This window comes from Centroberyx affinis, unplaced genomic scaffold (genome assembly GCF_046629955.1).
Source record: "Centroberyx affinis isolate AG114_WGS23_722 - 3 ecotype Tasmania unplaced genomic scaffold, CSIRO-AGI_Caff_v1 ptg000915l_1, whole genome shotgun sequence".
NCBI lineage: Eukaryota > Metazoa > Chordata > Actinopteri > Beryciformes > Berycidae > Centroberyx > Centroberyx affinis.
Window position 1 is genome coordinate 315,403 of NW_027279498.1, and position 15,827 is coordinate 331,229.

General features: G+C 42.4%; 4 protein-coding genes across 4 annotated transcripts in view; 2 read left to right on the forward strand and 2 right to left on the reverse strand.

The window, feature by feature from the left end:
* Window positions 1-142: 142 nt before the first annotated feature.
* Window positions 143-4,214, forward strand: LOC139645827 (5'-3' exonuclease PLD4). Its single transcript, XM_071521674.1, has 11 exons — window positions 143-273; window positions 453-525; window positions 653-813; window positions 1,561-1,744; window positions 1,893-2,013; window positions 2,179-2,306; window positions 2,402-2,602; window positions 2,854-2,993; window positions 3,100-3,265; window positions 3,381-3,477; window positions 3,604-4,214. Exons 2-11 carry the CDS (start codon window positions 475-477, stop codon window positions 3,807-3,809), a joined length of 1,455 nt encoding a protein of 484 aa, XP_071377775.1. The 5' UTR covers window positions 143-273; window positions 453-474; the 3' UTR covers window positions 3,810-4,214.
* Window positions 4,215-4,372: 158 nt separating this feature from the next.
* srp14 (signal recognition particle 14) lies at window positions 4,373-7,046 on the forward strand. The gene is made up of 5 exons (XM_071521676.1): window positions 4,373-4,484; window positions 5,141-5,213; window positions 5,336-5,448; window positions 5,552-5,584; window positions 5,835-7,046. The coding sequence occupies exons 1-5, from the start codon at window positions 4,461-4,463 to the stop codon at window positions 5,922-5,924; spliced, it is 333 nt and encodes a 110-aa protein (XP_071377777.1). The 5' UTR covers window positions 4,373-4,460; the 3' UTR covers window positions 5,925-7,046.
* Window positions 7,047-7,252: 206 nt separating this feature from the next.
* xgb (x globin) lies at window positions 7,253-12,937 on the reverse strand. Its single transcript, XM_071521675.1, has 5 exons — window positions 12,771-12,937; window positions 9,605-9,712; window positions 8,499-8,619; window positions 8,202-8,282; window positions 7,253-7,372 (listed from the first exon to the last, which is right to left on the reverse strand). Exons 1-5 carry the CDS (start codon window positions 12,935-12,937, stop codon window positions 7,253-7,255), a joined length of 597 nt encoding a protein of 198 aa, XP_071377776.1.
* Window positions 12,938-13,939: 1,002 nt separating this feature from the next.
* LOC139645839 (pleckstrin homology domain-containing family G member 3-like) overlaps window positions 13,940-15,827 on the reverse strand; it is a 35,439-nt gene continuing 33,551 nt past the window's right edge. The window contains exon 18 of the mRNA XM_071521691.1: window positions 13,940-15,716. Coding sequence (XP_071377792.1) covers window positions 14,887-15,716 — 830 coding nt within the window. The 3' untranslated portion in view covers window positions 13,940-14,886. The remainder of the gene's footprint in view (window positions 15,717-15,827) is intronic.

Genomic DNA, 15,827 nt, shown 5'->3' on the forward strand with positions numbered 1-15,827 from the left:
GTAAATCTGTTTTGTTGATGGTTTTGGTTTATTTTGGGATTTTTTTGTATTTTCTTCCCTCGCGGCCCATTATTTATTTAAAGCGATACGCGACTCAAAACCTGAAATGAAAGTAAAAACGGGAACGAGGTCTTGATGGAGTATATTCAATAACATAGATATTGTTTCGACTCTGTTTCGGGGGAAAGCGCTAAAGAGGAAGAAACCAAAAGTTAGAGTCGTATTGTGAGAGCGCTTCAGTGGAAACACATCAGTATCCATCGACTGCCTTGTGTAAGTAGCTTTTATATTTGCTTACATGCAGCTTAACGCTTTGAAGATCATCATACATTTACTGTGAAATGTAGCCTATTCTTCCGCAAAATGAAGAGAGACGTTATGATTATAATCGGAGAACTAAAATGTCGATTGACTATCAGTGATGATGCTTTCCCTGTTTTGAACTGTAACAGGTCAGTAACACCTGGAAGGAGAATGACCTCTTCCTACAGAGAGCTGCATGACAGTTACGTTTCAAACAAAAGGGTAGGACTATACATCAAACATCAATTTACCACGCATCCACTTACTGTTTGTTACATTTCTAATTGTCTGACTTGTTTTATCATCTGACTCATTTTACTGTCATAATGTAACTTTATGTCTTTAAAAGACTACCACCGGCTGTGTGACAGTAGCCGTGGCAGTGGGCTGTCTGACCGTACTGGGGATCCTGCTGGCCATCGCTGTGTTGGAGAGACCGAAATCTCCCAAAAATCACGAGACACTTCCTCAGGATGCTGGTGAAGGGAATTTCTCTACAGACCAGTGCAGGTCAGACCAGACACAGCAGTCTGCTTGTTGACTCATTGGAGATATAGTTAAGTTAATGTGTGTTGTCAGTAATCAATTCATGCTTAGATCCTGTCAGAGGATGAGGTGTAGCGTCCCTACTCTCTGCTGTAGCTGAGAACAGATCACACTGTAATATTAAGGCACTTCAACTTGGAAACATAGGCTAAGTTTCTTGCTTCCTTGAACTGTACTAAAACAGTAGCTTACTGCATTATTAGGTCAAAGTACTTTGTTGTTCTGATGTAGTAAAACTCACTAGGTGAACTTGAGACAATACGCTCAATGAGCAAATGTCCAGTCATGTTGACAAGAGTTTATAGTTGAATCCACTAATTGATGAACTGCATTCCAATGTTATTTATTCTTTCACTGGTGAAGAGGTTTTTAGTGTCAGTTGCACCAAACTGTGTTGACTAGGGATTGAGCTGGATACTAATTTTCATCAATGTCATTATTTTAATTTGATCAGAAATAGACCAATGATTCACCCAAGTCCTGTAACTTCATTAAAACAACAAGAAGGAAGTTGGGTTTTTTTTTGTCAGAGTTGCTCATCATTTCATCATCAACATCACATTCTATGTTATGAAGTTTATAACAAGCAATTATGTTTTGAAACATTGAGTTTAATGAATAAAAATTGGTTAGTTTCACTAAATTGCACTGTGATTTTTCACAGTTCAGTCTCCAGTGAGTTCACAGTGAGTACCTTTGTTTATCCCTCAGAATGGCCCTTGTGGAGAGCATTCCCCTACATATGAAATATAAAGCCAATGTCACCCTTGGGATCCCTCTAGAAAAAGTCTGGAAAGAGCTTCTCTCCATGGCAACGGAACAAATGGACGTGGCCTCTTTCTATTGGACTCTAACTGGTGAAGATATCAACGTGAACTCCTCCTCTGACCTACCTGTGCGTTAAGAAATAAACACTGAATCATTGCTCACAAACATCAAAATAAGAATCAGTGTTGAATAAAAAATAAGTCAATGTCTAGACCTAATCTATGTTAAAGTGTCCCATGATATGGTCAGTCTGAACTCTGGTCTTGTCTCGGCAGGGAAGAGATATTCTGGAGCAATTTGAAGCTTTGCCCTCCAGGAACGTATCTGTCCGAGTGGTGACCAGCGTTCCCTCCATTCCAAATAACTCCACAGACTTAAACATCTTGAGACAGAAAGGTTAGGAAATAAAAATAATTGTATCACTTCAGCGGATCGTCTACATTCAGTGCAGGGTATTTTTATTTGTAGCCGTATGCATTGTCTTTGTGGACCACAGAAAGAGAAAATATAATTCAGACCACTTCCCTCTCTTCTACTCTCCTCCACATTGTTTGTCTGTAGGAGTTCAGGTGAGGAAGGTGAACTTTGGGCACTTGACAAAGGGCGTCCTTCACAGCAAGTTCTGGATTGTTGACAGAAAGCATCTATTTATTGGAAGCGCCAACATGGACTGGAGATCTCTCACAGAGGTAACAACAAAAATCAACATTCCTAGATGCTTATTTCCAAGCTTCAAACGCATGGCTTGACCGTTTCATAACTCCCTTTTGAATCTCTGCTGTAGGTAAAGGAGCTGGGAGTGGTCATCTACAACTGCTCCAGCCTGGCAGAAGACCTCCATAAGATCTTCCAGTCCTACTGGGTGATGGGACAGCCCAACAGCTCCCTGCCGGAGCCCTGGCCCCCACAGTATGACACGGCCATCAACCAAGATCACCCCCTAGTGGTGAAAGCCGATAACGTTTCCAGCAGACTCTTCCTCTCAGTGAGTCTCGGTTCCCTCTAACGGGACATAGTTATGCTGGTGGAGGGAGGGGTGTTGTATCAAAGAAAAAGTTAGAAACGAGAGTAGAGATGGATTTGATTTTAATGTTGTCTTGGAGAAATGGCTCAGTTAAAATACAGCACATTTGTCACAATATCACTCAGGAAAACCAGCTCAGATTTAAATGTATTTAATGTAGGACGCTTCTTGTTTTGTTTTTGGTGATATTCCCTATTTGTGTTGCACCCAAGGGCTCTCCTCCCTCGTTCTGCCCTCTGTCGCGGACCCAGGACCTGGAGGCTATTCTGTCCATCATCTCCGGGGCTCAACACTTCATCGATGTAGCTGTCATGGAGTATTTCCCCACCACACGGTTCCTACGGCCTCGGAGGTGAACCTGACCGACATTGACCGCAAAGGGAACCATTTTTTATATTATCTCATCAAACTATGCCTGAGTTTGACCTTATTTCCCAAATGTTATTTTGATTCAACAGATACTGGCCGGCTATTGATGATGCCATTAGGACGGCTGCGTTCGAGCGGCAGGTTAAGATCCGAATGCTGATCAGCTGCGGACGGGACTCCGACCCAGCCATGCTGCCCTTCCTGCAATCTCTAGCCTCAATACACTCCCCCGGCCACAATATCAGCATCCAAATAGTAAGACACAACATGAAGAATACTCTGCTATAAATATGTTTCTGACCCTTAAACACAACATTTGTACCAGTGCTTTTGTCCTTTTTTTTTCTGTTAACGCCTGACTGTCTTTCAGAAACTGTTCATTGTGCCTGTGGGAAACCAGTCTGACATCCCATATTCCAGAGTCAACCATAATAAATTCATGGTGACTGATAAAGTAGCCTACGTTGGTGAGTAACAGATTAGCTTTAGGGTTATTTTTATCCGCATTAATGGTTGAGCTCAAACTACTAAGCACATATGTTTGTTGCATGTGAACCAGCTAATGATTGACTGGCCGACACTGTGTTCCCCAGGGACCTCCAACTGGTCAGCGGACTACTTTTCCACCACAGCTGGAGTGGGTCTGGTGGTTTCCGAGCGTGCCCCTCGTGCTGAGTGGAAGACCGAGGCCCTGCAGAGCCAGCTCAGTGCGGTGTTTGACCGAGACTGGTACTCCCAGTATGCTGTGCACCTCGCTGACCTGGGACACCACCCAGACTGTGCACTATCAAGAGGATAGGATTCATGTAAAAATTTTACATGAATACATTTTGTAATTAAGGTCATATTCAGTAGAAACAAATTATGTTATCTTGATATCAAAATCAGCAGTTCACATTGATCTCTCCATTTTTTTTGTGTGTGATATAACTAATTTGCACCATTATCCAAGACATGAATGGTAAAGGCATAATATTACTCATATTCTTTGAAGAGACTGTGTGGTGAAATTGTGGATATGGTCAATAGGCATTTTTATGAATGAAACTGTCACATCATGTCACATTGTACCAGCTGTTTCATCGACAGCTGTCTGGCTTCACACCTCACCTCTACCTATAAATATGCTCCTCAGCTTTACTGTGTTATCCTTGATATTTGTTTTTTTATAAGATTTACATGGGGTGTAATGCATCATGAAATAAAGACTGTTACCTTTTGTATAGCAATAGCATTTTGTTCACCCAACGTTTTACCCTATGGTTTTAGCTGGAGGGGAGAGTTGGGTGTAATTCCTCCTCCCCCCAGTAGATGGCAGTGTAATGAAAATTAAACCACAAGGGCGCAGGCGCAGGGCGGGGCTCCGTGTTGTAGTACGTGTGCTTCAGCGGCTAGCTTGCCTGAGAGTGAGCTGATTAACTAACGCTGCGGTTGAATTGAAGTTTGAATCATGGTGCTACTTGAAAACGATTCGGTAAGATACAAAAGATAATATTACATTCTGATTGTATTTTTTTTTTTACATCGTCACACCTGGTTGTCTTTTTCTTGCTGCATTGTAAACTTGAAAAACCCACAGTCTGCTTTACTAGCTTGCTAGCTGTGGTATCGTTAACGTTGGACAAGCTAGCCGTCCATCTGACTCGTTAGCCTGCTAGTTTAACTAATACCGGTTTGCCAACTGAGACACTCAAAGAGAGGTGAGATAGGCTCTGTGGCAAGCATGTACGCTGCTTTCTAACCCAGAAACAACAATATTTATGGCAGCTCTCTTGAAAAAGTAATTTGGGTTTTAGCGTTAGATAAATAGCTAAGTTATGCTAACATCTCGTACATGAGGGCAGTTTAGCCTAACTACACTCCTATACAAGTAGCCGTCCTTTGATGGCAGTCTGAGCTAACGTAAACAGAATAATGTATTTTCTATTCAGAATAATATGTTTCCTAAATATGTATCAGGTCCTTAGTAAAACAGCACACAGTCAATCAGGTTTTGTTCATTAGATCCTGTGCCGTGCGCATTGCACGTTGTATCTTGAATTCAGTCGCAGCATACTGAAAATGTTGGGTTGGACAGTAAAATTGTCGTTGTTGGAACATCACGATCTATCTTTGCTTTCCGTCCTCTAGTTTCTGACCGAGCTCACGCGGCTGTTCCAGAAATGCAGAACCTCTGGTAGTGTTGTCATCACATTAAAGAAATGTAAGTGGGGTCTTCCTGGGTGGTTGTCAAAAATATTCCTTTCGTTTCGACATGAAAGAGGGCCCCGAGTCGCCTTTTCCCTACATCTAAACAGCTGGGTTGGGTTGTGTTTCTCCTTCCAGATGACGGCAGGACCAAACCAGTTCCCAGAAAGGGCCACTCGGAATCATTTGAACCAGCAGACAACAAATGTCTCATCAGAGCGTCTGATGGCAAGAAGAAAATTAGCACAGTGGTGAGCCTCCTGGGTTTCCCATGTTCTTATGTTGGATCTTTATCATTTATAACAGCTGTTGACCTTATGCACAATGCTGAATTCCCATTTCTTTCATTTTCAGGTCAGCACCAAAGAAGTAATCAAGTTTCAGATGGTAGGTTTTCTAATAAGGAATACGCTTGCATGGAAAGTGTTTTCATTTTGATATTGTAAGGAAACTGTATTAGTGTGGGGTGCTGTATGCAGCTTCTGTATTGATGACGTCTACTTCTTGCTGATAACAGACATGATGAGCATTAGTTTGTGTTCCGTAATAGGTTGTTTTGGATATGTCTGTAAAGGTAGAATAGCGATTTAATATTGTTGTTTATCCATCAACTTGATTCTTGAAGTCTTCTTTGCAGGCATACTCCAACCTCCTTAGAGCTCACATGGATGGACTTAAGAAGAAAGATAAGAAAAGCAAAAGCAAGAAAACCAAAGCCACCCAATGAGCAACAGACTCTTCCATACCTTGGGTACCTAGACTGGCCTGTACCATCTGAGGGAGTGGGGGAGGGCTCCAACTGGCCTGCAGCCCCTTCCAGCTTCCCCCATTCACCTGACGCCTCAGAATCACTGTTTGTCCACCTAGCGACTGCTTTGATATCATGCCATCGTCTGCACGATAACGTCTCATCCCTGGCCGTTCAGTGCCATTGGTGGATTGGAGCAGAAAACCTGAGGATTTCTAATACTCATACAGGATGCAGCAAGTCAAGTTTATTGAATCACCACAGCCCGCACCAACATGTCTGCTTTGGAACCAAGTTACCGCTGTGTCGCTTTCGGAGTGGCCAAAATGATGGAGCCCAATGATTAATTGCCTTTCATAATATTTCATTTAATTGTTATCGTCCCTATTTATATTCTGTTTAGAGCTAACCTAAGAGTTGTGTTGGCATGTCTCAATTTGACTGCATCTCCACAGATTTTTATTTAATATTCCAGTTAAATGATTTTTTTTTTTTTTTTTTTAAGGAGAAATGTAAGCATAGGTGCTCAGAAATGCGTAAATCAGATTTAATTTTTGTTTTTAAATCGATGTGAAAATATTTGACTTGGCTTCATATTAGAGATAAAAATAAGCTCTTGCCTGTTTTTCTTCATTTGTTTAAAAGTAGAATGGACTTGCTGTTGTGCCTTTTTTTTTTTTAACCACAGAGGTAAACTGAGTTCATCGTAAGGCAAGCTGTCAAAGCAACCTTCTTAAGTTGTTAAACCTCTATGAAATGCACAGTTTAGCTTAATTTAATGTGCATAATTCAGTTGTAAATAGGAAACCACTTTGGAAGGAGGTCATGACTGAGTTAAATGGAACAAAATTAAATGTATTAATAAAGTAGTAGATTTACTGAAAGGCATATTTGATTTATGAGTACAGAGACAGCAAAGTATTGACTGTAAATCTAACAACGTGAATTCTGTTTATCCCAATTACAAGGCAGGTACAACTACAGCCGGCATTTTTCTTCAACCATTTGTAGTGTCTCATCATGCTACAGTGTGTCCAAATCTCATTGGAGAGAAATACAGCAGTTTCTAAGTTGAGAAATAAAGTGCTTTGTTAAAATTCACTGCCTTTTTCTTCAGTCTGATAAAATAGCAAATATTTCATAGAGATTACCCCAAAGAAAGGGCCGACTGGTCTTCCTCTCCCATTGCTTACAGCTTGGTAAACACGAGCAATGTAGAAAATGAGACAATAAATACACTATGTACATAGCCACATTTCTGTGCTCTACTTGTAAAAACAGTCTGAGGTGTGGCGGAGCCAGCGGTCTCATAGGGCGGTGTTCTTCTTGTCTGGTCTCTCCTTCGGCGAGGCTGCTAGATGGCGGTGTCGGTTGCTCTCCTCCTGGTATCCCTGCTTCATTAGGCCGGTCACATACAGAAACAACGTCTGGGTCAGAAACAACAGTGAAGTGGGTCAGGACACTAATAGGTGAACGAGTTACAAACTGAAAAAAAGGTTCATTCATTCAACCACTAGAGAGCAGCAGAGGTCATTTCTGGTAGCAGATAAAGCTGTGCAGAAACGTAAACCACTGAAAGATTGACATTTTTTTCTATTAAGGCTATTTTACTTAATTATTGGATAGGCCAAGAGGCTGCAGACATGCCATTTCGCAATAAAGGGCAATTAAACACATGATAACATATTTGTATCTTACACATATCTTTATCAGATTCCATGTATCATTTCACAATACCCCCAAAATCATTTTGTGACCCCCCATGGTGTCCTGATCCCCAGGTTGAGTACCACTGCCGTAACCAACTTAAATGGTGTACACTATATTTCACCAGATTCACTGAAGGGGGTATGGTTCTATTTCATATGTAAACCCAAAACCTAAGAGCAGCCGTGTCATTTTTGAGCACAACTGCATTAATAACATGTGAGTGATCTTCATGTGACATGACGCGCTGTGACAGAGCCATGTTCCGCTGTCTCAATATGATCATTTATGGTTCAATGACATGTAAATTTTCACATCAGTCAAGCCTGCGTTGCTGTGCTTTTCATCTTGACATGTTACATGACGCATGAGGAGATGTGGAGAACTCTGGACACCAACCGTCATGTGTTACTATTGACATGATGGTTACACTCATCAAGCCTGTTTCACCGGGCGTTTACGCAGGCCGGGTTCCTGGAAAAGCCTCTGCCTGACGTCCGTGTGCGGAGCCACAGAGGTCAGACAGAGAGGCTGAACGGTGCCTCTTACCTTCCACGCCTCCTCCAGCTCAGCGGTCCACCTCTCCTTCAGGATGGGCTGGACGGCACAAATGAATTCTGCTCCGACATACTGGAAAATAATTCATCCTATATGAGGCACTCAGTGATATGATAAACAATGTCCTAATGCTGTGGTGACTAGTGTTCAATTACTGTGTCATTCCATTGTGTTATTTAGTTATTTAGTGCCATGAGTTGAAATTTGAGTATGTACTCCATCATAAACAACACAGCATGGTAATAATTAGACTGCGGCTCAGTGCCATTGGGATTATCAGGATCTTACACTGTAGTATTTAGGTGGGGCATTGTAACGATAATGGCTTTTCCCAAGCTCCAGAGCCAGAGCCTCCAGTCGTTCCAGCTGGTCCAGCCGAGCCACACTTTTCTCGATAAAGGACATCACCCTGAAAGAGACACAGGGACAAAGACTCTGGATGAATTACCTGGCCTGATTGACCTACATGAATTAGTATAGCCAATAGTTGACCATGATGGTGACATTTGTGAGTTTAGAATCTCAAATGCCAAGAATAATGGATGAAATTGATTGAGCATCTATCAATCTAGTTAATGGCCAGCTGATTGTGCAATATTTATCCCGTGAAAACATTGTTTTTCCTGAACAGTGAAACCACAGGATCAATTCTCTTTGTTGCTTGCAGGTGTGTCTGCCATCATTTCACCGCAGAGTGCGTGCGTGACCGTTTTGATGATGAATATGCAACAAAGGGGTTAGAGTTGGTTTCGCTCTCTCTCGCTCCCTCTCTCTGCCTGGCTGCCACCACGGACATTTATACTAATGTACCTGAGAGTGGCTGAAGGGCCATTTGGCCTTATCAGTGAATTTAGAGAGCAGCTGGTTCACGCTGGGACGTATAACACGTTCGCCTGTGCCTGGCGGCTGTGATGTCACGCGTACCTTTAGGCCCTCAGGCATAATTAGCTCTGTTGGCCTTGTGTGGAGAGGAACACAGAGAGGCATGATGGTGGAACCACCCAAGTGCCTGTGAGGACTCTCCTGCTTTTATCTCATGGTTTGTGTCTTGCGCTGCATGTTTGGAACACCATTTAATTATGTATTTTTGTTATAGTGCGAGGCAGTGGTTGGAGAGATGCTTAAAATTATCTTTAAAATGCATGTCATTCAGCAGCAGGGATTGCACTCCACACAACAGTAAGTAATGCCTTCGCTTCTCTTTCCTGTGTTGAGCTGTTGTATTGTGACCTGTTAAGCTTCGGTGTGCTGGACTATAACATGGTTCCCGTCCCAGTGCTATCCCATGCTGTGCTGGGCTGGATTGCGCTGCGCTATACTATCCTTGGCAGGTCTGGTTTGTCCTGTGTCAGGCTGGACGATGGTAATATGTGATGTGAGAGTTGGTGACTGACCGCAGGCCGTGTGCCCTCAGCTCCCGGCTGGTCCGCAGCCTCTCCAGGTCCTCCACGTCTCGGAACAGGAAGAAGACATCTTTGCATTCAGGATGGGTCTCAAACAACCTGTTACCAAGACAACAGTAAGCAGGCGTCCGTGAACCTCTGGGAGCGCTGTTCATAAAGAGCAGCCTAACCAGGCTGACATATTCATTCCCACACCAAAACAAGTCAATTCATGTGGCTCATCAATATGGTGATTAGCCATTTCTACCTCATCCTCAATGCTTTCTCTCCACCTCATTCCTTCAATAGAGATCTGATTGTGCCTTTTTGATCATATGCCTTTTCCATCTGATTCTGCTTCTTCTCATCATTACTGCCCACCACTCTGGTTTTACTCCACAGCTGCAATCAGCAGCAGGGCCCGGTGGATCTGGGAGTTAGTTAGCCTGGCAATCCATACTCCCGTTTCCCCCGAGCTGCCCTGCCCTGTCAGACCAGGATGGAGTTGGAGTTAAATGGAGCCTCTGCTCCTACTAAGCTCAGACAACAAAGGAGTCTTCCTCTTTGATTTAACCTCAATCAATTTCCTTAACCAGAGAGTTTAAGCATGCTGCTATCCAATCAGAGAACCTTGCAGCCTCCAGCTGAGGTATCTGTGATTAGTCATGCTACCAGCATACACAGTTCCCTCCTCTGAATGTGTGTTGTACTGCGCTCCACTGAGATGCAAGGCTCATGGTAATTGTGCTTAATCAGACAGTATATAGTTTAGTGATGCAAGGGAAATGGAGAGAGGGTTAATGATATGCATCAAATGCTGCATGGTGGACTGTGAAAACATGAGCACATGGCACACACCACCAGCACATCTTATTGATACTACTGTTTATTTACACTTTATTTAACCCTGTAGAAACTACTTGTGGATGTCGTACGTCAACGACTATCTTTTTCAATTTTATTGTTTTTTGCCCAGGGCCTGCAGCTCTTTTGGCCCATTCCCGGTTGTGAGAGGAAAAACATGCATTGTTTCTGTCCATGAAATATAGACCAGAGTCCTTTTCAGTAAATGCATCAGGTGTCTTTACCATATTGAACCGCTTGATCAATAGATGAACAGAGGTGTGAGAGAAGGCCAAAGAGTAAAGGTGTGTGTGTGTGTGTGTGTGTGTGTGACTTTGCCATGCAGGCCCCTAGGCTTTTGAACACCCTGCCTGAGGAACTTCTTAAAACATATTTTTACTGACAGGTTTTCTTGTATTATGTACCTATTATGTACCTATTTTATTCTTGTTTCATTGTTCTATAATCCTATAGTTTATTGTATTGCTTTTTACATATGATTGCTTTATTGTGTTTAAAGCACACTGTAACTGTTTACAAAGCACTATGCCACTAAAGTCTCTTATTATTTATTGTTATTACTATTATATTTTGAGTATAGGCCTACATTTGTGATTGGTAGTAATTACAATCACAAAGAGCAGACTGTTTATATTTAACAAGGTAATGAACACATACTCTATGTTTATAGTTTCATGTACCATAGCCTCACAAAGGGGAAATATGCAGCCTCAGTGGTCTATTAATTTAAAACCCAAAGTATTCAGAATTTATGCTAGACTGAATGAAGTCTTGGGTGTGTAATGCTTCAATGTTTGCACCACAGTGTAAGTGGGTTTTTGGATGAATGTGTCTTGTTTTAGAGGAAAGCCATAACAGGATTCCTCTGAGGCTAAATGACTGTGAAATTTGCTTTCTCCCTGTTCAGACCCCCGCTCCCTCGCTTCATTGATGAGAGTCTAGGGAAAATGGCTGCTCTCCCACCAGCACCGTTAACACACCGACAACATGTAGACAGCGTGGCGTTTTGTTCCACTGTGTGTATCTCTTGAGGACAAAGGCGAGCATGCATAACATATGCATACAATGTAGGAATAAATTGCACAAGTGGAATTTTAATTGGCACCACTCAAAGGCTTTATTCAGAAGTATTCTGGCACCCATGAAATGAGCTCTTCACAGTCTTCATGTTATAGGAATCTGAAAGAAAACTATTTCCTTGCTGAGAAACAGGCTCTATACGTATATAGGCTACAGCAAGCAAAGGGAAAAAATACAGGTGATTTCCTCTGTGCTGGTTTTACTGGAAGCAATTCATGTTCATTCATGAACATGAATTGCTTCCAGTAATCAGAGCTTCCAGTAAAGACGGACACCAGCAGCTGGTGTCCGTCTGTCCTTATCACCATATTCCTTCAGTTTACTTCCAGCCAAAGGCCAAAGATGTTTCAGGGAGGCTGGCCATCATCATCGATAATACGACTTTTCCTCATCGCTGATGCCTTTAATCTTTGTACCATGGGTGGCCTGAAGCTGTGCATTATGTAATGCTGTTAAGATGTGATATGAAGTGATGAGAGAGAGTTTGTGTGTTTGTGTGTGTGTGTGTGTAGGAGGGAGGAGGGGGGTATTCTGCCCCAAGCCTTGAATGAAAAACTGTGGGTCAGTAGACAGAGGGACATGGTGGTGGAGGTTGAGGGATATGTAGTTTCCTTGCATGAGGCGGTTGGGCACCGTGTCACCATCACATTGAATCAACGCAGCCCTTGAGACTTCCCTGCCCTAGACCCAGCCATGTTATATCTGTGGCCTGGGAGTGTTACCAGCAGGTCAAGGTTTCACCAAGCTGTCTCAATGGGCTTTACAAGGGAGCTGAAGTCAGTGAAAAGTCTACATGTTGCCCCTGCTGTCTTTCAAGGTCAAGTCTACTATAGCAAGCAAATCAGCCACAGCCTACTTTATACACAGATGATGTGCTTTACATGTTGCATGAGCGCAGCGCAGGCACATAATTGAATCTGTAGCCTACCTTTTGTTCTCATAGTTTTAATTTGACTAATACCGCTACATTATTTTTAAGGCGTTGTATTTTCCCTACTGAAAAATCCATACAAAATTCTTACAGGGTGTCATAGTATCTGTGGTACTGATTAGTGAGTTTACTGACCTCAATACTAATTAAATAGTATCTACTATGGTACTCACTTCCGCTTTACTGTGATATTTTACTATTTTCTTCTAAAATCCAGCCTATAGTTCTTCAATTTAGCTTCTATTAGGCAATTTATCATGCAACAAACAGTCGACAAATAGTGAAAAGGCTTAAGCATCTCACCTGACGAACATAATAATCCCAACTTTGGCGATATCGTCCCGGATAACTTTCCATGACTCCTTGATCATCTGGATCTGGTCCTCGCTGAGATGAGCAGCAGTAGCAGCCTCCGTGTTCTTCTCTCCAAACTCTGGTTTCGCTGCCAGACCTGATATTGCGCAGCCCATTCTTCATATAGGCTATACAAGACCGCAACGAGGAATTTGCGCCAATATAAAAATAAAAAATGCTGGGTTAATTGATTCTGTGCCAGAGAGGGAAGCTGCTGTTCCTGGCATCTGGTTCAAGTATAGACTCCTATTGCGCCCTGCACTGCACTCGACTAGTCGGTTTCTAGGACCAGTGTCAAGGCAGCCCGAGTGAAAAGACACAACTTCTGGTCATTAATTCAAAATAAAAACCCGTATTGACGGACACGCGTTTCACCGGGTTTGTTTGGGTGATAGAGGCGCTTTTATTTTGAAGGATAAACACTTTACCTCCGCTGTACGTCTGTCTGTCTGGTTGGCTTGACGCAGTTTTTCCAAGAATGAGATTCAGTACAGAAGGGAACTGAGCGCTGGCTTCATAAGGACACTTGATAACCTTTGGCACAAGGGGCAGGGCTGGGCAGTTATTTCAAATAAATAAAAACACAAATAAATGGATTTACAGGCACAAACACAAACACCAAGTCGTCTGTTTTACAAACTTATCCTTGTATTCCCACTAGGAGTCCCTGTCTGCTCAAACCTGAGAGGAAACACACTTATAATTCTAAAATATTTAATTGTGATATTTTAATTTCAGGCTACTAGGTCTTCTTGTAACTTCTTACTCTTGTCATGTTAGATTATAGCACCATGTTACCAAGACAAATTCCTTGCACATGTTATGTATTTGGTCATAAAATAGTCTCTCTGTCATTCTTTCTCCATCACATCTTCTATAAAAAAAAAAAAAAAAAAAAAATTGGGACCACTGTCTCAATCTCCTAGTAACATGAAAGCATATTCTTCATTACAACGTGCTATGGGAGTTTTAGATATACGTTCTCAGATTCTCACTAATGGGTATATGCAAGCCAATACTGATGTACTCCAAATGTACCTACCCATGGCAGGGTAAAAAGGGCTCTTGTGGACATTAAACATTTCTGTTTTTATTGAAAATATAGGCAATTTCAAGTATGAAACAATATTCTACTCATTTTCTGGAATGGAGAAGTAAAGGGATGCTACTGCTCAGTACTTATATGAGGACAATCTCTTCCAAATATACAATTTCATAAATAACATGAAAGAAAATATACAACACATTGAGGAAAAAAAGCTCCAGTGATATATGAAAACAAAATCTTAGAAGCAGCTAGATGTGGGAGCCAAATATTGTTGTGACCACACCAATTAATATTCAACAAAGTGAAAATAAAACCCTCTTTGGTCAAACTGTGATGAGAGTTTGCTAACAGCTCTCTTATTTATAAGACTGCAGTAATCACTTGGATAAAGGCCCAGACTGTATTAGTTTAGCTTCTGTCCATCTTTTTTGCTTTCATCCTAAACTCTAGTTGACAGTTTACATGATTACATGATAATAGTGTTATAGTAATTATATTGAAATCACCAACAGTGGGTGGCAAGCAAATAGGGGCAGACCATAATAATGAAGCAAAGAGAGTAGGACCTGTTCCCTCCAACATATCTACTGCAATATAGAACTCAATTACTTTCTATTGATTCAGGACTATACACATTTTTATATAAACTTTGTATTGTACAGTGCAGACAAATACCCGATGTACAAATATTGCATTTACACATTTTCAAAGACAACATGCTTTCCCCTCATGGCCTTGACCAATGACCAATAATATCCCTTTTATGTTACATTTGTGGCGACAACACAACTCATCACCCAGTGTCCACTACATTGGCACAACAAAAGAGAGATTGTGCAGACAAAAAGAACAAAAAGAAATCTGAAAAAATAAAACAAAACAAAAAAACCCCATATTTGAATGTTGAAAAGGAGCAGATAACTGGCAGATAACGTCTCCATGATCATCCCATGGTGGTCCAGAGAAAGACAGCATATTTCCTGATAATAATGAACATGTTTTACACAATTCAAGCGTTCATGAACTTGAGCTCAAGCTCTGGAACTTCTCCCGTAAATTCTTCACCAGATTACTCTCTGTCTTCTTCCCTGAACTCAGGACTGCAGACTTCTTGGCACAGTCTAGGCCCTCGTGGAGGAGGTTGCCCCTGTCTTGTAGTTTGCCATTTTCTCTTGTCATTAGTTCCTGCTCCCCTGGCCTCCCTCCATCTCCTGGCTTGGCTCCAGGAACTCTTTCCACTATGATGACTTTGTGTTCATTGGGCAGAGTGGCCTGACCAGCTATATAGCAGGTCCTCACAGGTTCCTGAAGGTTCTGCACTTCATGGAGAGGTAGAGTGCAGAGCATGTGGTCCAAGGAGCTCCACCTGCACAGTGGGGGCTGAGGCTGAGGCTGGGCCTGGGGCTGGAGCCAGTCCTCTACCACAGGACTCCCATCCTGGTATACTGTTTCAGATTTGGTCTCAGGAGAGCCTGTCAGAGCTGTGTGGAGGTCTGCAGAGCCGTTGCAGCTGGGTGAGTAGCCAGTAGGTTTCCATGATGAACTACTGAACCCGTCAGTGCAGCACTCCAGCATCCTCTCTGGGACTGAGCAGCTATGGGCCACTTTTGAGTGGTGGGAAGCCCCTGGGTCCAGCCTGGGGTGGGTGTATTTGGAGCGCAGCTCCTGGATGTCAGGCCAGTGGAAGCTCTCTGACTGAACTGGGCTGTGGGGGTTGGTTGCGAGTAGGGGGGATGGGGATGTGACCTGGGAGCTGGCTCCAGAGCTGGGGGTTGGGCTTGGGGAACGCAGTTCATGGATGATCACCTGATCGTAAGTGTTCAAGGGCAATGTCAGGTTGGGTCTAGCTGCATACATACACAAAAAACAAAAAATAACACAGAAAACGTTTTACAGTGTTCTCCATACATGAGTTAATACTACGAAAGATGTGAATGCAAAAGAAAGCAAAATGTAAT